The following is a 25,931-nucleotide window of genomic DNA, read 5'->3' on the forward strand; positions in this document are numbered from 1 at the left end:
CGAAGCGGTGGCGGGACAAAATTGTCCGGCGCCTCTTACGTCCTTCGCATCTTTCACTTACCTTTCATCTTCTATTCTTACAAAACTTGCTGACAGGCTCAGCTGATATTGTCATGCTCGGAAATCCCTAATTCTCACTGTCTAGATATCGCCTGCAAATCATACGTCGCTCAGGGAGGAGCACGACCACCATTCCCACAAAGGGTACACCCCCCGGCCCCCCGGTTTCTCAAGACCGCTGTTTCGCGGCAACTTCTCAAAGTGTCGTACATATTTGGACGCAGTCCGCTGTGGCGGACTGGTTTATATAAATCATGCGTCTCACCGGTATTCAGAGCTCGGCAGTTTACTGTCAGTTGCCTCATGTCCAGCCCGTCCACTGAGCCAGAGAAATCGGGCAACGGCGGGTCCAAACATCGGCTTTCAGGACGCATACATATCGTGGGTAGTGACAATGGCGCTTTATTTATTGCTCACTCATTAGCAAGTCGACGGTCTGTACCGCCTATCACCCTGCTGCTGAACGATTTTGACTCCTACCAAAACTGGATGGATGCGAAACAGAGCATAAGCTTGCAAGCGAATGGATTGGAGGACATCAAAACCGGCTTCGATGTGAACGTCCGGCGGGGCAAGGATACCTGGTATTCGGTTCCACCGGAGACTGAGCAGGTCGAGGACCGAAACGATGACACGCTCGAATCTGACGGCGACTTTATTGGCGCGGCGGAACCTGAGGCTCGCGGAACCGTGCAATTCCAAGAGGATGATTCGAAAATCGAGTGTGTAATCATCCCTGTCAGATCGAACTGGACTGTCCTGGCCGTGGAGTCGATCAAGCATCGCTTGACGCCCGATTCGACGATCCTGATCCTCTCAGACGGCCTAGGCACGATGGAAGAAATTAACAGACACTGCTATCCGGACCCCGAGACACGCCCGCACTTCATGCAAGGAGTATTCACCCATTACATTCGTCGGAGAAAGCGCGGGTTTCAATTCTATCATGCTCAGCTGGGCACACTTGTATTAGGGGTTCCCCCGCAAGACGGTAGACTGTCTCCAGCTGAGGCCGACAAGATCTATTGGACGCAAAGCTGGGCCGATTCCACCAGGTACCTCATGCGCATGCTGACCACCACCGCGCCACTCGTCGCTACTGCAGCAGCCCCGACCGATCTCTTGCTGACTCAGCTGGAGCAAATCGCGATCCAATCCGTTCTCCAGCCGCTGACCGCGCTCATGGGATTTACAAACGGTGCTACTCTTTACAATTACCACTTCACCCGTGTGATGCGCCTCCTCCTACTCGAAACCTGTAGCATAATCGCCGCTCTGCCCGAGGTTCGGGCAATTCCTGGCATGGATGTCCGCTTTGGCCCGGAGCGCATACGCCGCATGATCACCCAAGTTGCCGAAAGGACTGCCGGCCAGGAGAGTAATATGCTGCGTGATATCAATGCGAACCGGATAACTGAAATTCAGTTCTTGAACGGCTACATCGTGCGCAGAGGCGAGGAGCTCGGCGTCAAACCAGTGATGAACTACTTGATTCAAGCCTTGATACAAGGAAAGACATATGAGGCCCGACAAAAGGAAATCTCTGCAATCCCCATTGATGTCCCCGCGGATGGGCAAAAACAGGATTCTCGAAGCGCTCGAACATCCGAATTAGACCGCAGGATGCTTCCACCTTTTGATCGTTCTACTAAATAACCTCCTCTCAACCATGTGTATAGTCCTAGCAGGAAACCGTATCTAGGGCTTGAAAGCAGAGCTGTTCAATCTGTCTCCACCGGTTCAGGAGCGTTCGTACCTTTTCTGGACGGAACTGGTCGCTCTCACCGGGCAGAACACTCTCCAGATATCGAATCGCCGTATTTGCCTCTTCGATATATGCGCCAATCCAGCTTCGAACTACCTCTGCGGATCTCCTTTCATCCACACTCTGACTTGAGTAACCGAGAACATGATCTTGCCAGGCCTTGGGCCTCATATATGTGATCGCAGCGGCGACTTCGGTCCGGTAGCAAACACCACCGGCTGTGAGTTGGTAGTTCCTGATCGGCGGCGGGTTAGCGCCGGTGATCTGCATCATAATGGAAGCAGGAGCAATATACACACCCCAGGTACTGATGAAAATCCAGTTCCTCCTGTAATTTAGGGCTGAGGTCTTTGAATATAATGGCATCGAGATATAGAGTCTCAGATTCGTTCTCCTTCAAGTAGAACCCATCTAGAAACCGAGTTTAGCCAAGGCGTAGAGACGCGCAAGTTCAGGGCCGGATACTCACACTCAGTCAACAGGAAATCATTCGGATGGGGGCCATAGCTCATATAGATCTCATCCCCTTCGTCTGCGACACCACAACAGTCAATCAACAACTCAGCCACAATAACCCATCAAGGCAGATAGCTCGAGGAGATAGTTAAATCATACCGTACTCCTTAGCAGCGCGAAACACATAATGATGCCCGTCAAACTTGACGTTGCACTAAAGGAACCCCCCAAAAAGTCAGCCACACCACCCCACCCCGCAGCACAACTCGAAAACCCGCGCACACACACGTGCAGGCATGAATGTTCAACCTTACCGCTACATCCGAGTGATTGAAATAGTCGGCGAACGGCAGCAGGGCCATAGCATCATTCCGATCCTCCGGCGGCTCCTGGCCGGGCATCAGGTAGAAAAAGCTCCGCGTGTTGACGATCAGCCAATGATACGTGAATTGGTCCCAGTCTGTGTTGGGGAACACGGCGACCACAATATCCCAGTCCCTGCGCAGGCGCTGTTCCTGGTGCGCGAGGAGGTTCTGATGCGTGGTTTCGTAGTCGTGCGCGCGTGGCTGCGTCGGGATCGTGGTCCATTGGCCGGAGATGGAAGGGGGGAGGAGGGCGACGGTCTTGCGAGGGACGTTGGGTCTGGGGAGTCTCGATGACGACGACGACGACGACGAGTACTCGGAGTTTGTTGCGCGCCGGAACGACGCAGGCCAGAGGATGGGCATGCTCGCTTCGAAGTCGGCGCGGGTGGGCCAGGTGCGCCGCCAGAGGGTGTAGGGTTCCAGGTCGGCAGGGTCGCCGTTGGTGAGATAGGCGGCGTAGAGCGCGTGCGTAGGCGTTCCGTCCGGGAATCGGCTGGAGAAGGAGGTCGGGATCCGTGAGGGGGTCAGCATGGCTTCGTGCGGCACTGTTACGATGGCTTCGTCTTTCTGGTTTGGTGGGGTTGTGATGTTAGTGTATGGCTGGCGAGCGGCTTTGTTGGTTTAGTATTGTGTGCATTGTCGTACTTCTATATGCCGTGTGGCGATCATGCCTAGTCCTCGGCCTGGGAATCGTGCCGGACTGACTCCGTTGATGAGGATGCCTTGGGATAGAGCCCATTCGGTAAATGCTTCATGTTGTTCGCCGGGCCACCAGGTGGGTCGCATTTTTGCAATTGTCGAGCTGGACATAATTGTAACCTGGTCAATCGGATGGCTATGTTGAGAAGTAGTATATTGCTAGCTGGGGCTCCCGTTTGCTGAACCTCGCGGTCGTGACAATGCGGCTGCGTCGCAAATAATCTGGAAATTGACCCGCTCTCACCCCCAATCGATAAAGGAAGGTCTCTTCTTTTTTTTTATCTTATCGATCTTTATCAGGCGGTACGGCACGCCAGACCCACCACTCACGCTATCCGGAATCTCCCCGAAATCGTACCACTTGCATCTACTTCGACCGATCACTGCCCCCCACGAAGCTCGAGTCCAGTGCGACGTGGTGTCTCTTTGAACCTCCAAGATGTCTGTCCTCGGGAAGCGCAGCGCTGCCCTCGGCGCTCGGGAGCTGAACCTCCTTGCCACAGCAATAATCGCAGCTCCTGTGCCCCTCCAGTCTCGTTCCGCGCGGTCTTTCTCCGCCTGGAACCGTCCTCCGCCAAACTATCCCGGCCATGTGCCATTGACCTTTTTCGAGCGCGGCGCGTTGGCCGTGGGCTCTGCTTTTGGAGCTCTCATCAACCCGCGAAGAGCTGGTGCGCTTGCAACCTTCCCTTTGCCATCGTTCACCGCGCCCTCTCCGCATTCCTCTCTCCCCAATCACGCCTCCCCCCTCTAACCCAAATTCCCCACACTAACCACGAAAACGCAACCCACAACCACAGATCTCATCGCAACCTGCGGCGAAGCCACGGCGACCCCCTACTTCATCTACCGGCTGCGCGACGCGATGCTCGCGGACGCGACGGGGCGGCAGATCCTCCGCGAGCGGCCGCGCATCACCTCGCAGACGCTGCAGATGGGCTACCTGCGCACGCTGCCGGAGAACACGGTGGGGCGGACGTACGCGACGTGGCTGGACCGCGAGGGCGTGTCGCCGGACACGCGCGATTCCGTGCAGTACATCGACGACCCGGAGTGCGCCTACGTCATGCAGCGGTACCGCGAGTGCCACGACTTCTACCACGCGGTCACGGGGCTGCCCATCTTCGTCGAGGGCGAGCTGGCGCTCAAGGCCTTCGAGTTCCTGAACACCCTGCTCCCGATGACGGGGCTGAGCCTGTTCGCCGCCGTGCGCCTGAAGCCCGCCGAGCGCGAGCGGCTGTTCCAGATCTACCTGCCGTGGGCGGTCAAGAGTGGCCTGAAGAGTAAGGAGCTCATCAACGTGTACTGGGAGAAGATCCTGGAGAAGGATGTGGGCGTGCTGCGCGAGGAATTGGGCATCGAGCGGCCGCCGGATATGCGCGAGATCCGCCGGATGATCCGCTTGCAGAAGAAGAGGGAGAAGGAGGAGGCTGCGGCGAAGGCTGGGTTGTAGTGTGGGTTGAGTTTGTTTCTGGGTTCGGTTTTAGGTTGGTGGTGGTGATACCTGTGTATATTATTGTATTGCATGGCATGGATATATTGATTTCTGGTTTAGAGAACCCCTTGGTTTGGTTGGTGGATCTACGTGTGGGTTGACATCAAGGTGTGAAGGAGGACTCAATAGTCATGATGTTACCCATTAAGTCAAGCAGGCTCTACGCACCACGCAGGTATAAGAGTAGCCTTTGATATCGAACCATTTTCAGAGCCGATAACCCAAACATCAAGCGCATGCATGGATGATTCACCCAGGACTTAGATCGGGGCGGAGAAAAGAGGAGAAGCAGGCGAAAGGTATCATAAAAGAGACTGCAAAAGACCATCCATCATCATCACCTGCGGACGTCAAACGTCTCTCTCGCTAAGAACACTTCATCACATCAGAGATTATTGTCGCCTCTACAAGTCCAACAGATCGTCGTCGTCGTCCCAGCCCCCTTTGCGCCGAGAGATCACAATCTTGTGCTCCTCCTCGTCCTTGCGCTGGTTCTCGGCCATGGCGTTGAGCAGCTGCTTCAGCTGGTCCTCCGACACCTTCTGGCGCAGCTGGCCGGTCTGCGCGAGCATGATCAAGCGGTTTTCCACGTCCATGGCGCGCGATTCCTTGACGAGGCGGATGCGGCCCAGGCGGTCGGCGGCTTCCGGTTCGAGGATCTGGTTTAGGATGGAGGCACGGCGGTCGGCTAGGTGGGAATGTTATAGTGAGTACAGTCGTTTGCTTTGCAGCGTGGTGGGCGGAGGTGGAGGAGGGAACATGGCGCGGAGGTTGCTCCAGGTTTAGCCCTCTTCATATGTCGCAGGTGGATTTGGGATTGCTATTGCGCATACCTTCAGCTTGTCTTGACGAAGAGTTAGCGATTAGTGGTTCCAATCATGTGGATAGCTGTACGGAGTACGTACTTTCTCTGATCTTCTTGGCCGTCACCTGGCCCGCCGCGTGCACCACCGCTCTGTTGCTGGAGCTGAGCCATGCGGGCCCGTCTGATCTGTTACATGTTTTAGTGTCAGGGTCGATCAATGCTACACTGACCAAAAAGAACGAGGTCGACTATGGCAATAGATTGACGGATGGGGGAAGATCGAAAGGTCGGAAGCATGAGGCTGGCATACTGACCTCTTCCAACTCTGCGTCGGCCATGGTTGCTGCTGGTCAAGTTGGATCGACAATCTGTGGGAAAGGGGGGGGGTTTCTCCTTGATCAGTGCAGTCTGCTCGGGGAATTTCCGGTGTAGATCTTCGGACCAAGACGATCTCTGCTGCGAGATCTTAGAGTAAAATTGTATAGATTGAAAAACCCAAAGTTGGAAAAGATTATGCACAGTGGGAATGGAGGGAAACCCGCTCATGCATCTGCTATTGATGGAAGTTTCCACCCCCACCTTGATGATAGCTCCATGCCTCAGGCACCCAGGCCACAACGTCCCCCCCCCCCCCCCCCTCCCGGGGCGGGGCGCCATGAGGCATCCGCAAGGCCATCATTGCCCAATCAGGAAATCAATAGAATGGCGGAGGGAATGCAGCTTCGATCCCGCCAGATTGGGACGATTACACCGCAAGTCGGCTCGATTGCCTGGCAATGGCTACATGAAAAGTAGTGACAGCTGGGCTCTCTGCCGATCAGGGCCTCAACCAAGGGTCAGTTAAGGTTCCAATGTCTCAGACGCTGATAATTCCCTTGTTTGCTTATTTGTACTTGTAGACAATTCTCGACTGCACGTATGGTCATCCTCTGCCAAGACCACAGTCATCCTCAGTTCACCGAAGCACTGACAATCCCACTGCTTTGGGTTGAGATTGTCCGGTAGGGCCAGGCTAAAAGCAACCCGGCTCGATCCCAACCCTCGACAATGGGTCACCAATTTTTTGGGTCGGGTCTTCAATTGCATCGAGGCCAGGGTACGAAGTACTGACTAGTAGTATCTAGGGCGAGAGGGAGTCGAAGGGGAAGAAGAGGCAAGTGCAGTGAGAACAAGCCCCCTCCTGGCCCAGCCACTCACTCCGGTATCCCTTTGCGAGACGCTGGTCTGTATCAAGATCACCACACACACACACACCACCCTCGGAGCGGAAACCGAAGAAGCCGGCAAGGGAACGTGGCTTCGAGTTATTTATAAATCGGAATGCAGTGAAGGAGACGAAGATCGGTTACAGGAGAGTAAGTACAATACGGAGTACAACTACTATCGGCAGATCCGTCTCCAGCCAGTGCAGGGTTGTTTTTTTGGAGGTGTCATGGAGGTGTGATGGTTTCTCCTTGGGGGGCAGATCGACTCGGAGCTACTCATAGAATGACCTTCCCATCTGGTAATCTCCTTTTGCTAAGCTTCACTCACAGATGACGGGCAAAGATATCGGCCTGACGCGACAACTTGAAGTTTAAGCGCCTGAGGGTGTGATTGGGTGGGTGGAAGGTATCTCCGCGTATTCTCCGTAATTAGCGTAAGATATACGACACTCGCCACCCGAGCTAATGCTCCTAACGCTGCCAAAAAATCCTTAACCGTCCTTCGAGTGGCCGCCTGACCGCGGGCGGCGATACCGGTAATATACCGTAATTACCTCAATTACTCTGGCTTGCTTCAGGCGCCGCCGGGGCTGTGCTTGTGCTTGTACAGACAGACAGTACTGGTGCCCATCAGTCCGTCGGTCCGTCAAGTGTCTGTCTATCCGTACTCATTACCTACTACTCCGTGCCTCCTCAAACTTCTCACAATCACCTTTGCCCACTAACCTAATCCTTAATCATATGAAATTTTAATTCAATCCTCGCTTTTTTACGCTTCTTCTGCTTCTTCTTTTCCCCTCTTCTTTCCCTTTTGATACGAACCAACAATATCAACGCCCACCTGGAGGAAAAGAGGGGTAGTATCCGCGACTCTAATATCCACACCCTTCCTTTTGATCACGCCCTGATTCCCCGATCCGCCTCTATCGTCATCTGCTCCGGCTCTATCCTACCAACCCTACCTCCCCCTCCCCTCCTCCTCCACCCCCCCTCTCCCTCAATTCGCTTCTACTCACTCTCCTTCACTTGTTCTTTCTTCGTACACTCTCTTCCTGTCTTTTCTTTCATCAAGCGATTCTTGTTGCGCCTCTCAATTCCCGTTCCTTCCTAGTCAGTCTCAATGCGTCGTGGCTCGACTAATTGATCTCTCTCCACGCTGCGCGCTGGCGGAGACGTTGCATTACTCTTGCACTTCCCATCCCCTACTTCACTTGTCCCATGCATAGATCTTGATTACGCTCTCTTGAGTCTGTGAGGAGTTGCAGATGGGAAGTCCCGGACCTGCTATATACGTGGTTGTGAAACCCGCCTCGCTATCATTGTAATACCCCATCTATCTTCAATAACCCGACCCGCAGCTTCTCTTATCACCATGGCCGAGTATGTCTTCACAACCTGTTCAATATCTCGCTAAACTCTCAGACAACAATACTAACTGTCGGACACAGTTTCATCGCCTTCCACACTTACTATACGCGTCATAATTTCCTCTCACCCTCCAACATGCTCCCGCGGCCGACCAGCCACAGACGATCCCTCTCCTCCGAGAATAGGTCTCTGTCACCCGACAGAACCATTACGAAAGCGCGGTCGACAAACGATTTATCGGAAATTGTCACCGAGAAACCGACTCCCGGAGTCCGATCATCCAGTGTGGGAAATTTTCCAGACACCAACTTTAATACGCTTAAGGATCCGAGACTCGCGAGCAGCGCGGAAAGCTCGGAAACCGCATCCACCACCCAGTCGCACCACCCCGATCTCAGCAATGAAGTCGCAGCTTTAAGTGTTAAGCTTGTCCAGGCGATCAACAACCAAACCACGTTAGATGACAGCTTAGTTGCCACCCGCCAGGAACTTGAGCAAGCTCAGAAAAAGATTCGCTCTCTCGAGTCGGAGAACGAAAAATACCGGCGCGACGTTGAACAGCAAGTACTAATTAAGAAGGCCGATGTCGACTACGAAATGTTGCGCCTACAGGCCGCGTTGGCTGAAGAGAAGGCCCAACGCGCGCTAGCAGAGAAAGAGAAGAAGGGCATTGAACAAGAATTAGAGACTTTGACTGCCGCTCTGTTTGAGGAGGCCAACAAGGTTAGATCTCCAGCAATGTATGCTGTTGTCCCAGCTCATGTGCTGACATGTTTGTCTAAATATAGATGGTCGCAGCCGCTAAACTTGAGCGGGAAGCGGTAGAAAAGAAGAACGACCAATTACGCGCTCAGGTCAAAGATACCGAAGCACTCCTCGCATCGCATCAGGAGCAACTTGCTGAATTGAAATCTGTTTTGCAAGGAATGAACGTCGCCAAGGACGATGCTGATGCTCGGACCATCATCTCAACTGCGCCGTCCTCTCCAGCTGCACCCATGCGACCTCCGTCCATCAGAAAGAACATGGACAGTTCGGCTGCTCCCGAGGATGTCATCGCAGTGGAAGACATCACACCGGGCCCCTCGACCAGTTTCCCACACCTGATCAAGGCTGTTTGTCGCACTGATATACAAGCGTACGAGGATTTCCGAGAACTGTTCACCACGTCGAGACTGTCCAAGCCGCCGAGTCGTGCCACCAGTGGGTCCTACGCCGGGTTGAATGTCATGAGCCTAGCTAGTCTGAGCACTGGCGGCTTCGGCTCTGCGTCCTCGTCGCCTGCGAAATCCAATACCCATTCTCCCAGCGGGAGCGTGTCGTCTCCTCAGCCAGTCACTTCCCACATTCCATTGAAGGAAACTCGTTTCTACAAGCGGGTGGTTGTGGAAGACATTGAGCCAACACTGCGACTGGATGCCGCTCCCGGGATCTCTTGGCTAACTCGGCGGTCTGTATTGGGTGGAATTTGTGAGGGTAGTCTGTTGGTTGAGCCTATGCCTTCGTCGGCTAAGCGGTACGAGTTCCCATGTTCACTCTGTGGCGAACGCAGGACCGGCTCCATCAACGAGAGGACTCATCGCTTCCGCACTTCCGATAACGAGACCGCCCAGCGCTACCCGCTGTGTGTGCTTTGCTTGGAAAAGGTACGATCATGCTGCGAGTTTACAGGGTATCTTCGCCTGATTCTCGATGGGCATGTTCGGATCGGGGATGCCGAAGAGGAGAAGGAAGCTTGGGATGAGACTATCAGATTGCGGGAAAGAATGTTTTGGTCCCGAATTGGTGGCGGCATCATTCCACTATTCAACCAGTCGCACCGACACCACGCACACCACGAGAGTTTCTCGAGTGCAGCAGAAATTCCTCTAGAGACGATTGTCGACGGACCGGAAGAAAGCCTGCCAGACCTTACGCCCGAGGCTGATCACGCAAGTCTGCAAATTCGAAATATCGACGAGGTTGATGATGCACTGCAGGACAAGACCTCCCTCAGCGAGGACCCTTTCGTATCTGCTCCCGCCGACGTCGAGGTTCCAGTGACTGTCTCGGTGCCTGATGATGGCACGGATATCGAAGACCATGAAAAACTATTCCATGATACACATGAACAAATTGATGGGCCATCGGACATCGCCCAGATCGCCCACGTTGATGAAGAACCCCAACCCTCTGTGCATATAGAGGAGACTGTTATCAGTCACCCTGCAACCAAGAGTGGCATTTGCTGATTCATTGCACCCAAATTACTTTCCAAGACCTGTGGACACCGAACACACGGATACAATGGTGTCGACCTTCCATTCTCGCGTTTCAGAGCCCCGTGTTCGATATCCAATTGCTATATATCATTTTCTCTTCATTTCATCCACGAAGATTTCCTCGTGTGGCTGCCTGCTTAATCACTCACCGATTCCGTCGTTTTGCTGCCTCAGGCATGATTCGGAGCAAGTGCAGCCCATGGTATGTATTCTTAATTTTTGCTGAACTTGCCCTTCCGCCCTGTATAAATAATATCCTATATTCGTTTCTTTTTCTGTTCCTTCGTCTGGTTCGCAGACGCCGTTGTCTTACCTTGCCGAGCGCAACTCCTGATCACGCAGAAAGGAGCCGCGAATGAACCATGACATTGCATTCGAGTTTGCTTCTTCGTTGTTCGTTTCCCCTTCATTTTCTTCTTCCAAGATTGTTCTCTTTTTTTCAACCTTATTTGTCTTCTTCTCGTTCTATTCTCTTCTTTGCTTCATTGTTGGTACTAGATACCGTTCTATACATGGTGACAGGATGGTGTGGTATACGAGATGGATGATACCGAAGCACGGGCTGACGAGCTTCTCCACATGCACATATTACAATCTATGATGATCTTATTACTTGGAGCATCAAGCATCAAGCATAAACATCTTCTAGTGTAGTCTACATCTTACACGCGTAGTAGCTCGAATGACTGCATCAAAGGGGGATTTGTTTGATCATGAAATTTGCGACAGGATAGGCTGTCTCGTCTCTCGCATCCAGAAAGAAAAATACCAGCGAGGCAAGTTATACATACTCCGACAACAGAAAATATGGGAACTAGAGAAGTTAAAACGGAAAACAGAAAGAATAAACGCCTCCATGAGAAAGGAAAGATGTGAAATCGAAAGAATTTAGCACCGATTGGGGGGTGGGGGCTTTGCCCCGCAAGTGTAGCAATCAAAAACAACTTTATGATACGCAATACCACTCCTCTTTTGTTTGGTGGATCAGCCGCTACCGCTGGTAAGTACCCTGTCGCTCGTGGATCCGTCGGATCTGCTCTTCGACGCTCATATTTTGCGGATTGGGCGGGCCACCCGCGGGGCCGACGGGCACGGGACCCTGCCCGTGGGCACCTTCGAAGGCCATCCTCTTGTGGCGCGCATCCTCCGCTGCTGCTCCCGCGGCAGCGGCGGCACCGTCGGTGGGGAGGACGGAGGAGTCGAAGACGTCGCTGCGCTGGCTGGCGAGACGCTTGAGGTTGTTGACGACGTCGGCGGTCGACAGGTTGGTGGTGGCGCTGCGCGACTCGGCCTTGGCGCGTTGCTCCTTCCAGCGGGGGTCGAGGAGCTCGATGCGCATGTGCTGCTCGAGTTCGGCGACGGGGATCTGCTGGTGGCAGTTGGGGCAGAGGGCGGTGGCGCCGCCGGCGTTCTGGCGGCGGGCCTGCGCGCGCGGGACGTAGTCGGAGCGGATGCGCATGGGTTGCTGTTGCTGCTGCTGTTGTGGTTGCTGACCGGTGGCGTTGGCTTTGAGGGCGGCGGCTTGATCGCGCGCTTCCATGCGCTCGCGGATCCAGCGCTCCTCTTCCTGGTGCGCGGCGGTGAGCGCGGCGGCGGGCGCCGTGGGGGGTGCGGCGGTGGGCAGGGGGAGGCCGACGTGGGGCGGGTAGATGGGGCCGGCGGTGTGCTGGACGGGGACGGGCTCGGGGACGAACGGTTGGGAGACTTGGTCGGGGAAGTGCGGGTGCGGGTAGGCGTTGTAGTAGTTGGAGGCGTCCAGGTCGGTGGGCATGGCCTCTTCGATGCGCAGCGGGTTGAGCGACATCATGGCCTTCTGCTCGAGCGAGGCGGACTGCAGGTCGTTGAGGGAGGTCGGCGGCGGCAGATCGATCTGGTCGTCGGCCGCGGTGAACAGCACGGTCTCGACCACGACGAAATCGTGCCAGTCGATCTCGGCGTAGGCGATGCGCTCCTTCTCCTCGGCCTCCTCCTTCTCCTGCTTCTGCTGCGCTTGGTATTTGACCCACTCGGCGCGCTCCTTGGCGCGGTCGAGCACGTGGTACTTGTTCTGGACGTTGCGCTCCAGCTCACCGACCCGCTTCTTCTCCGTCGTCGCGGCGTCGATGCCCTCGACGCGGAGCAGGATCGTGTACTGGTCGACGAGGCGCGTGAAGAACGAGTAGAGACTGTGCTGCGGGCGGAGGAAGTCGAATTGGAAGTTGCGGGCCTCGCGCTGGGAGAGGGCGGTCATGAAGGACTTGCCCCGTCGGGCCACGAACAGGGCCGTCAGCTTGACGACTTCGAGATCCTGCGCGTTGATGATGGGCATGCGGGCGGAGAAGTGGAACTCGGGGGGCTCGGGGGGGCCCTTGGGCTTCTCAGGCTCCGCGGCCGCGGTGGATTCGCCGGGACGACCTGCGAGCGCTGTCGATCCTCGCCCTTCCTTGATCTCTGTGAGGCGCCATTGGTAGAACGGGCCGTATGCGTCGTCGGGGTTGAGGAAAGAGAACTTTGGGTTGTTTCGCTCCTTCTCGCGAACACGATCTGGAGAAAAGGCGGGAATGTGTTAGAAGTCGGAGTTGGAGCTTGAGGGCCATGGAATCGGTGAGCTAGTCCTTACCTTCGAATACGGGACCGTTTCGAGCCACGTATCCAGCGGTCTTCTCGACAATGGCTGGTGAGAGAGGTCAGCGTGAATACTTGCGGACGGGTTCTGGCCGAAGCTGGGACTGACCTCGAATATCCTTGGGTGGCAAAACCACACCCTCGGGGGGTTTGTTCACATCGTCTGGTAACGGAGTACTTCCATTACTAACGGCGGCCATAATTCAAGCCGGTAGGGGAGATCAGTCTGTTAGAAAGACAGAAATCCGAGATGCGAGAGAGGACTTGCGGGCGTCGGGATGTCCTTTTCGGGCTGGACTTCATCTATAGCGAGTCTCTTCCCGCGGCGGATGGCGGTTGCTGCGGACTGACGAAGCGCGGGCGGTGAAGTTGGTGAGAGGATCCGCGCGGCTAGCAGAGATGGAGGGTGATTGGCTGACGGGAGCCCGGGGGTCTAGGCTTAAAGCGGACGAACGGTTCCTGTGCCAGGTGAGTCGAGGTCCGAGGCCATCCATGATACATCATGGATACTTACCTCCTAGTACAGTGATGAAACTGCCATGGAATTAGAATTGTATGGAAAAAAACAACCTAAACAAAGACTCGTGATCAGTGATCATTGCCGCCCCCATTTGGCTGGGAGGCAGTGCCTCAGTCTTACTATGCACATGTACTGTACTCCGTAGTACGTACTGTTTGCATCGGGGCGGAAGGAGGGTCCAGCCGCCGCAGCAGGCCAGCCACCGATCGGAACTGCATGCTTCAGCCTTCTTCAATGGATGTTTCTCTCCCTGTCGCTCTCTCTTGCTGACGGGCAGTTTTACTTAGGTAGTCTACGGAGTCTACTTAGCCTACTCTTGCTACACAGCTAGACTTACCCTCCCTCCCGACGATCTGGCCTCAAACCGGTCGACTACGCTTTCATCCCGCCTCCCTAATCGTCCCACACGTGTTGTCTTGTCTTTGCCCTCCTTCTCCATCCACCCTCTCCTCACCACCACCCCATTCCTTTACTTTTCTTGCTTCCCCGCTGTCATGGCCTTTCTTCCTTTCTAATTCTTACACTCGTTCATTGATCTCTTTTCTCCTCGTTTTATTCCTTTTATCTCCTATCTCAAGTCTATCCCTGCTTTACCAAGCGCCGGGCTTTTTCTTTTCGCAAGCTCCCTCCTGGAGTTGGAGCCAGTGATTGCACGGCTTTCGTCATTTCGCTCGCCCGCAGCAATATCTGGATGATCTAATCGGGTTATTGTTTGTTTAATCCGACCCTTTGAACCTGTCCCCTCCCCGCTCCTTGACCCTACCAACTGAAGCGCCTCAACAATGGCGTCTCAATCTAAAAACACCTTGGAGGTCAACCCTCCACCAAAGTCGCAACTACGCTCTTCAAGTCGCTCTCCGGGTCCGAAAAGTCGCAAAAATGTGACTGTACGGGCACCCAGTTACGCCTCGGAAGGTGTTACGGACAACAACATCTTCAAGCTCCCCGCCTCCGACTACAAGACATTGGTCGTGGTGACCATTGTGGCTGCGGTTGTTCGTCTGTTCCGGATCTACCAGCCCTCCAGCGTTGTCTTCGATGAAGTCCAGTACGTCTTGAGATTATCACCATTGCGCATAGCTTCTAGAACAACTCCCGTCTGACAATCTCATCCACAGTTTCGGTGGCTTCGCCTCCAAATATATCAAAGGCCGCTTTTTCATGGATGTCCATCCTCCGCTTGCTAAACTTCTCCTCACACTGGCTGGCTGGCTTGCAGGCTTCGATGGCGAGTTCGACTTCAAGGACATTGGCAAGGACTACCTCGAGCCCGGGGTGCCTTACGTTGCGATGCGGATGCTTCCCGCGATTCTGGGTGTCTTGACGGTTCCGTTGATGTTCTTAACTCTCAAGGCTTCGGGCTGCCGCACTATTTCAGCTATTCTGGGCGCCGGTGTTGTCATCTTCGGTGAGTGATGGCTCTCAGTGGCGGTTGGATGATGCCTGCTAACTCGGCTCAGAAAACGGTCTAATTACTCAATCGCGTCTGATTCTCCTGGATTCTCCATTGGTGTTCTTCACCGCGCTCACGGCTTTGTCGTTCACATGTTTCACCAATCAGCATGAGATGGGGCCATCGCATGCTTTCCGTGGACCCTGGTGGTTTTGGCTGGTCGCGTCTGGTCTTGCCTTGGGTGCTACCCTGAGTGTCAAGTGGGTCGGTTTGTTCACCGTTGCGTGGGTTGGATCGCTCACTGTTCTCCAACTTTGGGTGTTGCTCGGCGATACGGTCAATGTCACACCGGTATGCCATGGAACCCTATGCTCCGCCTTTGAGAGAAGCTAATATCCTTTGTTTTCTAGCGTCTTTGGTTCAAGCATTTCTTTGCCCGCTTTTTCTGCCTCATCGTCATCCCGCTGACCTTCTATTGCGGGATGTTCGCAATCCACTTCTTGTGCTTGGTCAACCCTGGAGATGGAGACGGATTCATGTCCTCGGAATTCCAGGCAACCTTGAATTCGAAATCTATGCAGGACGTTCCTGCAGACGTTGTCTTCGGCTCTCGTGTCTCCCTGCGCCACGTCAACACACAGGGAGGCTACCTGCACTCTCACAACCACATGTACCCTACAGGAAGCAAGCAGCAACAGATTACCCTCTACCCCCACAAGGACGAAAACAACGTTTTTATTCTCGAGAACCAGACACAGCCCTTGGGTCCTTATGGAACCGTGGAAGGTCCTCTGGCTTGGGACAACATTACCGCGGAATACATCGAAGACGGCGCTACGATCAAACTTAACCACTTTGTCACCCGCCGGCGAGTCCATTCGCACGATGAGCGACCCCCTGTGACTGATGTTGACTGGCAGTTTGAAGTCTCGGCATACGGATATGACGGTTTTCCTGGAGACGCAAATGATCTCTTCCGCGTTGAGATCGTCAAGTCGATGTCCGATGGTGAAGAAGCGAAGAAGCGGCTTCGAACAATCCAAACCAAATTCCGCCTTGTGCACGTCATGACTAACTGCGTTCTGTTCTCTCACAAGGTCAAGCTTCCTGAGTGGGGCTTTGATCAGCAGGAGGTGACTTGCGCCAGGGGAGCCACGCTACCAAACAGTGTCTGGTATATTGAATCCAACAACCACCCGATGCTGGCTGAAGACGCGGAGAAGGTTAATTACAAGAACCCTGGTTTCTTCGGCAAGTTTTTCGAACTACAGAAGGTGATGTGGGTGACGAATGCCGGTCTCACGGAATCGCACGCCTGGGATTCTCGCCCTCCATCGTGGCCTACCCTACTCCGCGGTATTAACTTCTGGGGCAAGGACCACCGTCAGGTCTACCTCCTTGGTAACCCCTTTATTTGGTGGTCGTCGACCGTGGCTATCGCAGTCTACTTCCTCTTCAAGGGCGTTTCTGTCCTCCGTTGGCAGCGGAGCTGCGGTGATTATCGCAACGTTAACTTCAAGCGTTTTGACTACGAGATTGGCACCACTGTCCTCGGCTGGGCTTTCCACTACTTCCCTTTCTATCTCATGGCCCGGCAGCTCTTCTTGCACCACTATTTCCCGGCGCTGTACTTTGCGATCATGGCACTCTGCCAGGAATTCGACTTCATCGCCAATCGCGTTAGATCGCTTGGCTTGCCATCCAAGCCTGTGATTGGCAAGATCCTGGCTGGTTTATTCCTTACCCTTAGCATCTTCACCTTCGTCATTTATTCGCCCTTGGTGTACGGCAACCCCTGGACTCAGGAAGCTTGCAGACAAGTCAAGCTCTTGGATACCTGGGACTTTGACTGCAACACCTTCTACACCGATGTAGGTACCCTAATCTCGGGCTGGGAAGCTTTAATACTCCACGGTGCCATGACTAACATACCGCCCTAGCTTAGCCATTACGTGACTCAGTACGTTGATAGTAACGCGAACATGGCTATTCCGCCTACGGAGACATCTGTTCCACAGGTCCCTCCCGTTGTGGCCCCACCTCAGGATGCGCCTCAACAGCATGCCCAGAAAGTTCTTCAGGAAGAGCCTCAAGAGCCTGCGGTTACGCCTCGGGCCCGTCACAGCACCAAGGCACGAGTAGAATACCGTGATCAGGATGGCAACATCCTGGACGAGGAGCTCGTCGCCTCATTGAGGAAGGAGGGGAAGGTGTCCTTCGAGACGCGACACGAGACCTCGACCCGCTTGGATAAGGGTCATCTCGTTGATATGGTCGACGGTGAGATCGAGTTTGCTCCGCCGCATCCGGATGTTGAGGGCCAGAACCCCGAAACTATCCAGAGACATCAGCCTCAAGATGTCGAGGAAGGTCCAGCCTCAGTAGTTGGACATGGTAGCTCCGAGGAACGGAAGGGCACCGCGGACCCCAAGCCGGCCAGTGAAGTGAATGAGGCGACTAAATCTTGAACGAAATAGACTTGGAGCATTTAGTTGGGGGTTGTTTGTATTCTCATCCGATCTTTAGCTCTGCTTATTTACTTTCCTGTACTTTTCTTCGACAGTAACCTTTGCTCATTGGACTAACGAGATGTGACTTTTGTACATGAAAACCTGTTTGCGAGATGAATGAAGTACTCTACTATTGTATTACGTTTTACACTGTTAAAGGATCAGGTATTTGTAAAACGAAACGAGAACAGAAACGATAGTCTTCCAAAAAAAAAGAATCTCGTCAAAAAAAAAAACTATGCACAAAGCTGTTATCAATAACTCTCTCTCTCCTTTCCCACATCAACTTTCCACTCTAATCTTCACATCTTCACACACAAGTTTTAGTGTACAGCGGTCAGAGCCGATGTGCCTCAACTTCTATCAATCGAATCCTTCCGCATGGGGCGGACCGTTCAGTAGTCCCACTCCTCCTTACCGTACTTGTTGAAGCGCTCGTGGAGGTCCTAGCGACAGAGTTAGTGACCTTAGGAACTCAATGCCAGACCCGAGATCTTATCAAGCCGAGAATCGGCGAACGTGGGAATGCAATGCATGCTGCTACTTACGGCGGGGAGGGTGACGTTGGGGACGATGACAGTGTTCAAGGCACTGGGAGCGTTGCGCAGGGGCTGGCTCTTGTCACCGTGGGGGTGGTACTGGTACTTGTAGACCTTGCCCTCGGCATCGGCCTGCTCCCAGGGCATGGCACTCTCGCCGATGCGGACGTTGCTCTCGGAGGTGACGGAGGTGGGCTTGCGGCCGAAGTACCTGTTTATTTGCGAAGATCGCAAGTACAACCCGTTAGCAAAGAGCAACACTGAGGAATTGACCATTTGATCGGGGTAGTGGTGGAGAAATGCAAATTGGGTTGTGACAAGGATAGATAGACCTCGGGAGGAGGACGAGGTGGAGGGCCCAATTTTGCAAAAGCGAATTCGTGTCGTGCGGACAGGAGGGAAAAGGTGTGTGTGGAATTTACCATCCGGCAAGCAGGAAAGCACCAGACATGACACCGAGGAGGACCTAAAGGAGTAATGCTGGTTAGAAAATTGGCCCGCCGGTTTTCAATTGAGGGTGGATGATTGCCGTACGTAGAGCTCGGGGTCACGCTTGGGAGCCTTGTCGAGGTTGGCCTGCTCCAGCTTGGAGGACTGGAAGCGGCGCTGGGGAGCGCGGAGGAGGGATTGGCGGGCAAAAGCCCGGCGAGAGGCCATGGCAGCGATCGAGGACATGGTGGTGGGTTTAGGGAATTGAATGTATATCAGCCCTTGTTGGGGTAGGAGAGTATGAGGTGTGGGTTTGATTTGGGGGGGGGGTGGGTTGAGAATCGGTGGGTGTCGGACGATGATGTTGCCGGCGCATCATCAGGTGACATCCCGTTGGCCAGCGGGATTTTGACTTTCTGGTGCTAATGGAAGGGCTGACTCAGCTGGTAGTTAAGCTGAGCTGTGCTGTGTCGCCTAAATTGTCAGGCTACCGTGAGGCTGCAAGCAGTGACGGAGTGGAGTATCTTACGGTCATACGGTCGGGCGGTCGGTCCCGGGCAGGCACTGCAAGTCGACGTCCTCGACTTTCTTTCCTCAGGCCGCCATGCCCGGTCGCGACCGTTTGGCTCTACCCTTTCTACCTTGACTATTCCCCCGTGACGCTTATACGCATCCTTACAGCCCACACCCATCCCTCCTCTCCCATTTGAAGGTCATGGTCGCCCTTGCGATCGTACTATGATGGGCTCCGGTTGCTAAGAAGGCCTTCTCTCCATCCCCTTCTACATCCCCTCCTCCAGGTCCGTTTGTTCGGTGCTACGACTTTCCTGCCCTGGGTTCATTTACCTTGGACAGGGGTTGGCCCAAGCCCTCTCCTCCCACCCCCCCGATATAACTCGAAATTAATTGTTCCGCGAAACTAATCGGCCAGTGCTCTCTCTTTAGGTTGCTTACGCTCATTTCCGATTATTCAATCCCTTCTACTTCAATCTACGATATTTTTTCTGTCACTCCTTCAGACCCTCTTAAGTTCGACTTTGATCCGACCCTGTTCTATACTCATGCCCGAAGAATTGCGGTCCCCGGTCCCCGGTATCTAGTTTATCGAATCTATCCATCTTCTTTTACCCCTGTCTGGTTACAACATGGTTGATGCGCGCTATTGACTGACGGGACCCTGATCATTGACCACGCCATACAAACAACCTACTTTTCTCTTTTCAGCAATGTCGGAGACCAGCGATGCGCCGAATGCCCCGCCAGCGCAACATGCGCTAGGTATACCGCGACCCCCCTCCGTGGGCGGAATATCGTCGCGAGTCACCGATATGGCTTCGGACGACGGAGAGAATTCCCAAGCCTTCACTGCTATGTCATCACAACCTCCACGCTCGCGACCGTCTGTATCCCGACGAGTCCCTCCACCCGCAAGGAGTTCCATCACAACCACGAGTCAGACGACGACAAGGCCCGGAAGCTCTGGCAGTCGACTGAGTCGATCTCATATTCCTTCCTTAACGGCGCAGGGCTTCTTTCGTCCGATGTCATCCCAGCGACTTCAGGCCCATAGAGGTCGTCCGATGACGAAAGGAACCACGACGGACACTTCAGAAGAATGGGGCGAGCACGGAAGCCAGAACCGGCAGAGTCTAGTCTCGAATAGCACCGCGCATCGAGATTCTCTCCCGCCCATAGATCAAGAGCCCCCGCCTTCAAGAGGCACCGAATTCACAGACCCTATCATCCCCGACCGTACGGCGTCGAATGCTAGCCCGATGGGCAATACGACGGGGAGGAGCATAGGCGAGAGTGCAAAGCTTATCCACGATAGGGAGAGGGCTTACAAGCTCAAGCCGCCACATCTCAACCTAGGCGTGGACCACGGCAGTCCGAATGCTCCCGATGCCCCTCAAAGATCGCCTCTCTCCTTTCTCTCGCTGCAGAACAGGAACCATGTGCAAGAAGCTCGTGATCGCGCGCACGAGAGGCTGTCTTCTGCCGGGTCGACACCTGCGTCGCTTGAGAAGCAGCCCCCAACCACTAAGCGTAGTCGACTGGGGAAGAACTATGAGTACTTTGTCGGCAACACGATATTTTTTGGCGGCGGGAGGTTGCAGAACTCAAGGGACAAGCCCGTCAATATTGCTACTGGAATATTCGTGGTCGTGCCCTCGGCACTGTTCTTCGCATATTCGTAAGAAATCCTGGCTCTTGAGTATCCTGATATAGTCTTGACTGACAGCGATGCGCATAGGGCCCCCTGGCTTTGGCATCATATCTCCCCTGCCATCCCGATTTTGTTTGCCTACCTCTTCTATTTATGCTTTTCGTCGTTTATCCATGCTTCGGTGGTTGATCCCGGGGTAAGAGTCTTTCCAGGACACGCTACACTTTCGTATGCTGATTTGTTGTTCCAGATAATTCCACGAAATCTTCACCAGCTGCCTCCACCAGACCCTTCAGTGGATCCGCTGGCAGTAGGCCCGCCAACTAATGACTGGGTGATGGTCAAATTGGCGACTTCCGACGTCGCAGCCATGGATGTCCCCGTCAAATACTGTGAGACTTGCTGTATCTGGCGGCCGCCGCGCTGCTACCACTGCCGGGTGTGTGATAACTGCATCGAAACCCTGGATCATCATTGTGTCTGGCTCAACAACTGTGTGGGCCGGCGCAACTATCGCTACTTTTTAACCTTCGTGGCATCCTCCACACTACTTGCATTATTCCTACTCGGTGCCAGTCTCGCCCACATCATGGTATACCGCAACCAGGAACATATTAGTTTCGGCTCGGCGATTGACAAATGGAGAGTGCCTTGGGCCATGGTGCTGTATGGCGCAATTGCTGCGCCGTATCCTGCTTCCCTATGGACGTATCACATCTTCCTGGTTGGCCGGGGCGAGACAACGAGAGAATACTTGAACTCTCACAAGTTTGCCAAGGCTGATCGTCATCGTCCCTTCACGCAAGGCAATGCTATCCGAAATTGGCTGTCCGTGCTCTTGCGACCGCGACCCCCGACCTACATGCAGTTTAAGAGAACTTACAACGCGGGTGACCAGCGCTTGAGCACTGTAAAGCGCAAGTACCTTCCTCGCCATGTTGAGCGTCAGCCCGACATTGAGATGCAGCGAGTCCCTTCTTCGCAACCTCATGAATGAGGCATTCATCTATGACTCTGCGTTTTGCCTTGGTCCCGTCGGCTCCATGTTCTTTTTTTTTTTTTTTTTTTTTTTTTTTTTTTTTTTTTTTTTTTTTCATGACACAACTTACAGTCCCCCCGTAGGTAGACTGTTCCTTTTTGAATTTCTTTCCCCCCTCAATTTCTTCTCTCTGCCTCAAGACTATTTGCAGATGTAATGCCTGTTGCACCTTTTCCACAGCCCTTCTTTGAATCATCCGGCGTCTTGACTTTCAAGCTTTACATACCCCTTTCCTCCTTCTCTGATATGTCTGGATGCTCGAGCGGGTAGCTCATCTGAAGCATCACTTGGCTATACTTTCTTTGCAAGATATTTTTCCTTGTTGTTTATTCTAGATGCACACCACCTTTACTCACGATGCATATCTCCGCTTACCCGGACCAACTTGATATCACGCGATCTTTAGGGTTATATGTACAATAAGACGAATACATTTGTGCAGGTAGACTACAAACGACTAATGCTTGTCGAAGATGCGATGCACAGAAGCGTCGAAAAAAAAAAGCCATTGGCAAGAAAAAGAGAGAGAGGTGGGCAAGTAATGCCGCCGCATAAGACGTAGTCCGGCGGCATGACATGGAAGTATGTATGTAGTAATGTTGGGATAATGGCTATAAGAAACGTAAAACTCCGCCTGCACGAGAAAGAGTCTGCAGCAGAAAGAGACCGTGGACTAAAATTACGCTGGGAGGGTTTGTTTCTTGAGCCATTTGCATTCCGCGGCGCCGTCCTTTCGGGGCTGGTGAGAGAGAATACCTAATATAAGACGGATAACTCCTCCTCGAACCCTCTCCGCACCTCCTCTTCCTCCTTTCCCTCGCCCTCGTCCTCGCCCTTTTCCCTCCCCCCATCCAAGCCCTCCGCCGTTTCTACCAGCTGGGATTTCTGCGCCGTGGTTCTTTCTTGCGGGATTTATCATGATCCGGGCGATATTTGAGTTCTGATACGGTTCACTCCTGGTGACAAGGCCTCCATCAACCCGAATCAGTCACGCATCTTCCCCGTACACAGCCTACCTCAGGTCAGAACCAGTTTGGATTTGACTCATTCTGCTTGCGGACCGTCAATCTCTCTCGCAAGCGCTAACTTGTTGATCTTTACTTAGTACCCTTGACTTTGGTATACTCACCGCATACCGATTCTCCCCCAAGATTCTCACCATGGAACGTTCAACTGGGTTGTCCGGCGCGTCTCCCGCAACACCCGCCACTCTTGCAGACCTCCAGAAGCACACCCATGACCATGCAGACACTTCAATGACATTCGAGTACACCGAACAACTTCTCACCCCCGAGAACAGTCGCTCCGAGACCTCAAGCAACAATGAGAACGCGTCCCACGAAGAGAAACCGACTCAACGCCGACGATCAACACGTGTAACACGCGCTTCGCTGCGGGGGGGACTCCGACCAGACGATCTGGTCGGGGCGGGTAAACACAATGGCTCATCTCTCGAAGACGAGAACGATCAATCACTTCCCGGTCATGGTGAACCCTCCGTTGCGGAGAAGCCGAAGCGATCATCCTCTTCCTCCGCCTCCCACCTCCGCCACAGCATAGCGGTAATGGAAACAACCCTCTGGGCCGACGAGCAGTCGAGCCTTGGCAATCACCCCATGACCCCGGAGACGCAGGCTTCCGAGAAATCGTCACAGGAGCCGCCGGCCGAGGACGTTACCACGTCTGTGCAGCGACGGAGTCTCCGCAAGCGCGTGGAGCAGGTGCTGGCCCAGGACGAGAAGAAGGCGCAGGAGAAGGTTACAACCATCGTGGAAGCTGTCAAGGAGAGCAGTCCTAAGCCCACCCGACGCTCCTCACGGCTGAGCCTCTTGGAGAAGGCGTCGGACTTGGTGGACCGGGCGACCAGCGTCCTGGGAAAGCGCTCGCGTGATCAGACGGAAAAGGGCAAAGACAGCGGCGAGCGTCGGTCCGGACTACGACCGCGCAATGTTGTCGCCCCCAGCAAGGAAAAGCAGCCGGTCTCTGCACCTACCAGTGATCCTTTGTCGAAGAAGAGACGGCTCTCGGAAAGTGACTTGCCTGCTGCGGCCAAGGCTGCTGGAAACACCACGCAGGAAGTAACGGCACCTGCACCACCCCCCGTGCCGCGCTTCAAACGCAAGCGCTGGCTGGCTCATGGATTGTACACCGGACAAGAGCGCGAGGATGGACCGCCCAGTCAAAGTCGGAGTAGGAACAGAAGAAAGAGCCAGAATAACAAGAATGAAGCTCCGCCTCAGCGACGGCTGTTACCAATGCCCATGTTTGCGGGAGAAAGACTGCTGCAGCGTGGAAGAGACTTCCAGCTTCCGTTCGATGTTTTCTCGCCGCTGCCCCCTGGTCAACCAAAGCCTGACGAGTGGAGGAAGACTAATAAAAGTACGTACCTTGTCCTCGGTTCTCGCACGAATGTTAATGAGCCGCGAGCTAATTTTGAACATTAGACGTCTTCGTGGGAGATGCTGGGAGCATATGGCGCGCAAACAAGCATATCGACTTGTCGAACTGTATGTGTACGGAGGAGACTGGCTGCGACGAAGATTGCCAGAACCGGCACATGCTGTACGAGTGTGATGATGGCAACTGCAGGCTGGGTCCTGATTGTGGCAACCGGAGTTTCGAAGAGCTCAAGCACAGAGCCAAAGCTGGTGGCAAGTACAACGTTGGTGTCGAGGTCATTAAGACAGAGGACCGCGGCTACGGAGTACGCAGCAACCGCACATTTGAGCCCAACCAAGTCATTGTGGAATACACAGGTGAAATCATCACTCAGACTGAATGTGAGAGGCGAATGCGAACGGTTTACAAGAACAATGAGGTTTGTGTTTACGTGTTTCGGCCTCCTCGCACTCTTATAATAACGGGCTCTCTAGTGCTACTATTTGATGTACTTTGATCAAAACATGATCATCGATGCTACTCGGGGGTCGATTGCTCGCTTCGTGAATCATTCATGTGAACCGAACTGTCGCATGGAGAAGTGGACAGTGGCTGGCAAGCCGCGCATGGCTCTCTTTGCTGGCGATCGGGGCATCATGACCGGGGAGGAGTTGACCTATGACTACAACTTCGAGTGAGTAGACAATGTTTGTCGAGCCAGAGGCGTTACTAACATGTTTGACAGCCCCTATTCCCAGAAGAATGTCCAGCAGTGTCGATGCGGCGCCTCTAATTGCCGCGGGATCCTGGGCCCGCGACCAAGGGAGAAGGACCGGCGCGCAAAAGAGCAAGACGAGAGGCAGAAGCTGGCCGCCTTGAAGAAGCCGGTCATCAAGCGGAAGGCCAGCACTGTGCTCGGCAAGGCCCCTTCAGGTGTGACCAAGAACCGAAAGATTCTTACGACCAAAGCAGTCAAGGCAGGTGTGAAGAAGGCGGTCGCACGCGCCCGTGCTTCCGTGTCGAAATCGACATCTGCTCGTTCCAAGCAGGCCGCCACCAAGTCCGCGAGCAAGACAGCCAAAGCGACTACCAAACCGCTCGCCAGCACGAAAGCACCTACGACGAAACGAACATCGAAACCTGAACCCACGAAAACCAAGATCAAGCTTCCCACTGTCAAGGCAACCAAGGCGAAAGCTAGAGCCGCGATGCCCAAGAAGTCCACGCAAACTAAGACCCCAAAGACGCCGGACGCGAAGTCTGCAAAGGCCTCGGTGCCAACAAAGACAACATCCAAGCTTAATCGGCCCTCTGCAGCCACCAAGGCGAAGATTCTCGCAGCAGCGAAGGGCACGAATTCACGAAAACGGCCGACATCAAAGAAGGAAGAAAGCAAGGGTACCTCCAAGACCAAATCACCTGGCAAAGTGGTGAAGCAGATCCCTAAGAAGCCGCAGCGTGCCACTAAGACTACGAAGACCACGTCTCCGAGGAAGAGCAAGAAATAGAAGTTCCCGGATACCGCAATCGCAGCTCCCTCGAATTTTGGATGAACTGCTGTTCGTTTCAAGTTCTGGTAACTGACCCCTTCGTAGATTTTTTGAGAGGTGCTTTTTTTGTTCGCCTTTGGCGTGCTGGTAACAACATTTGGAAAGGACCTCTACTGCATTTTATTTTCACGTATTTTTCTTTCTGCTTGCAATCTCGCAATGGACTCGAGATTTACATCCCCCTTATCCCTTTTTTTCTCTTTCTCGTCTTCATCCTGTGAGACCTATTCCCCTCAGGATTGGATCGAATCTAATTTCTCTTGCGAAGCGAATCTTCTTTGACAACCGTCTACCTCCATCTATCCAAGCCTGCATCGATTGC

At 53.9% G+C, this 25,931-nt stretch overlaps 10 protein-coding genes across 10 annotated transcripts; 6 read left to right on the plus strand and 4 right to left on the minus strand.

The window, feature by feature from the left end:
• The first annotated feature begins 70 nt into the window (after window positions 1–70).
• Window positions 71–2,046, plus strand: BO86DRAFT_388293 (ketopantoate reductase family protein). Its single transcript, XM_025671817.1, has one exon. The coding sequence runs from the start codon at window positions 364–366 to the stop codon at window positions 1,714–1,716; it is 1,353 nt and encodes a 450-aa protein (XP_025528976.1). The 5' UTR covers window positions 71–363; the 3' UTR covers window positions 1,717–2,046.
• Window positions 1,729–3,589, minus strand: BO86DRAFT_60785 (uncharacterized protein). Its single transcript, XM_025677500.1, has 6 exons — window positions 3,292–3,589; window positions 2,596–3,213; window positions 2,441–2,495; window positions 2,295–2,357; window positions 2,125–2,236; window positions 1,729–2,060 (listed from the first exon to the last, which is right to left on the minus strand). The coding sequence occupies exons 1-6, from the start codon at window positions 3,454–3,456 to the stop codon at window positions 1,742–1,744; spliced, it is 1,332 nt and encodes a 443-aa protein (XP_025528977.1). The 5' UTR covers window positions 3,457–3,589; the 3' UTR covers window positions 1,729–1,741.
• A 146-nt stretch (window positions 3,590–3,735) lies between these two features.
• coq4 (ubiquinone biosynthesis protein COQ4) lies at window positions 3,736–5,040 on the plus strand. Its single transcript, XM_025671818.1, has 2 exons — window positions 3,736–4,016; window positions 4,146–5,040. The coding sequence occupies exons 1-2, from the start codon at window positions 3,785–3,787 to the stop codon at window positions 4,796–4,798; spliced, it is 885 nt and encodes a 294-aa protein (XP_025528978.1). The 5' UTR covers window positions 3,736–3,784; the 3' UTR covers window positions 4,799–5,040.
• On the minus strand, window positions 4,974–6,224 carry BO86DRAFT_388298 (DNA-binding protein). Its single transcript, XM_025671819.1, has 4 exons — window positions 5,960–6,224; window positions 5,746–5,831; window positions 5,674–5,684; window positions 4,974–5,528 (listed from the first exon to the last, which is right to left on the minus strand). The coding sequence occupies exons 1-4, from the start codon at window positions 5,981–5,983 to the stop codon at window positions 5,245–5,247; spliced, it is 405 nt and encodes a 134-aa protein (XP_025528979.1). The 5' UTR covers window positions 5,984–6,224; the 3' UTR covers window positions 4,974–5,244.
• Window positions 6,225–7,913: 1,689 nt separating this feature from the next.
• On the plus strand, window positions 7,914–10,642 carry BO86DRAFT_61002 (guanine nucleotide exchange factor SEC2). The gene is made up of 3 exons (XM_025677501.1): window positions 7,914–8,230; window positions 8,299–8,941; window positions 9,007–10,642. Exons 1-3 carry the CDS (start codon window positions 8,223–8,225, stop codon window positions 10,447–10,449), a joined length of 2,094 nt encoding a protein of 697 aa, XP_025528980.1. The 5' UTR covers window positions 7,914–8,222; the 3' UTR covers window positions 10,450–10,642.
• Window positions 10,643–11,491: 849 nt separating this feature from the next.
• Window positions 11,492–13,283, minus strand: BO86DRAFT_299857 (putative pre-mRNA splicing factor; the record flags this gene model as incomplete). Its single annotated transcript, XM_025667437.1, has 3 exons — window positions 11,492–13,002; window positions 13,079–13,132; window positions 13,193–13,283. Coding segments are annotated over 3 exons (1,656 nt in total), but the record flags the coding sequence as incomplete, so codon positions are not given.
• A 1,102-nt stretch (window positions 13,284–14,385) lies between these two features.
• Window positions 14,386–17,464, plus strand: pmt1 (protein mannosyltransferase 1; the record flags this gene model as incomplete). The annotated part of the gene is made up of 5 exons (XM_025673556.1): window positions 14,386–14,651; window positions 14,722–15,011; window positions 15,064–15,347; window positions 15,407–16,867; window positions 16,937–17,464. The coding sequence occupies 5 exons, from the start codon at window positions 14,386–14,388 to the stop codon at window positions 17,462–17,464; spliced, it is 2,829 nt and encodes a 942-aa protein (XP_025528982.1).
• A 404-nt stretch (window positions 17,465–17,868) lies between these two features.
• On the minus strand, window positions 17,869–19,191 carry BO86DRAFT_447397 (uncharacterized protein; the record flags this gene model as incomplete). The annotated part of the gene is made up of 6 exons (XM_025676584.1): window positions 17,869–17,980; window positions 18,055–18,256; window positions 18,468–18,511; window positions 18,580–18,755; window positions 18,832–18,908; window positions 19,154–19,191. The coding sequence occupies 6 exons, from the start codon at window positions 19,189–19,191 to the stop codon at window positions 17,921–17,923; spliced, it is 597 nt and encodes a 198-aa protein (XP_025528983.1). The 3' UTR covers window positions 17,869–17,920.
• Window positions 19,192–19,206: 15 nt separating this feature from the next.
• Window positions 19,207–21,681, plus strand: erf2 (palmitoyltransferase ERF2). Its single transcript, XM_025669787.1, has 3 exons — window positions 19,207–20,668; window positions 20,729–20,837; window positions 20,892–21,681. The coding sequence occupies exons 1-3, from the start codon at window positions 19,701–19,703 to the stop codon at window positions 21,636–21,638; spliced, it is 1,824 nt and encodes a 607-aa protein (XP_025528984.1). The 5' UTR covers window positions 19,207–19,700; the 3' UTR covers window positions 21,639–21,681.
• A 1,159-nt stretch (window positions 21,682–22,840) lies between these two features.
• BO86DRAFT_310163 (putative histone-lysine N-methyltransferase (Ash1)) lies at window positions 22,841–25,567 on the plus strand (the record flags this gene model as incomplete). Its single annotated transcript, XM_025667848.1, has 4 exons — window positions 22,841–24,059; window positions 24,125–24,498; window positions 24,554–24,753; window positions 24,805–25,567. 4 exons carry the CDS (start codon window positions 22,841–22,843, stop codon window positions 25,565–25,567), a joined length of 2,556 nt encoding a protein of 851 aa, XP_025528985.1.
• Window positions 25,568–25,931: the final 364 nt, after the last annotated feature.

This window comes from Aspergillus japonicus, assembly GCF_003184785.1.
Source record: "Aspergillus japonicus CBS 114.51 unplaced genomic scaffold BO86scaffold_16, whole genome shotgun sequence".
Classification (NCBI taxonomy): Eukaryota; Fungi; Ascomycota; class Eurotiomycetes; order Eurotiales; family Aspergillaceae; genus Aspergillus; species Aspergillus japonicus.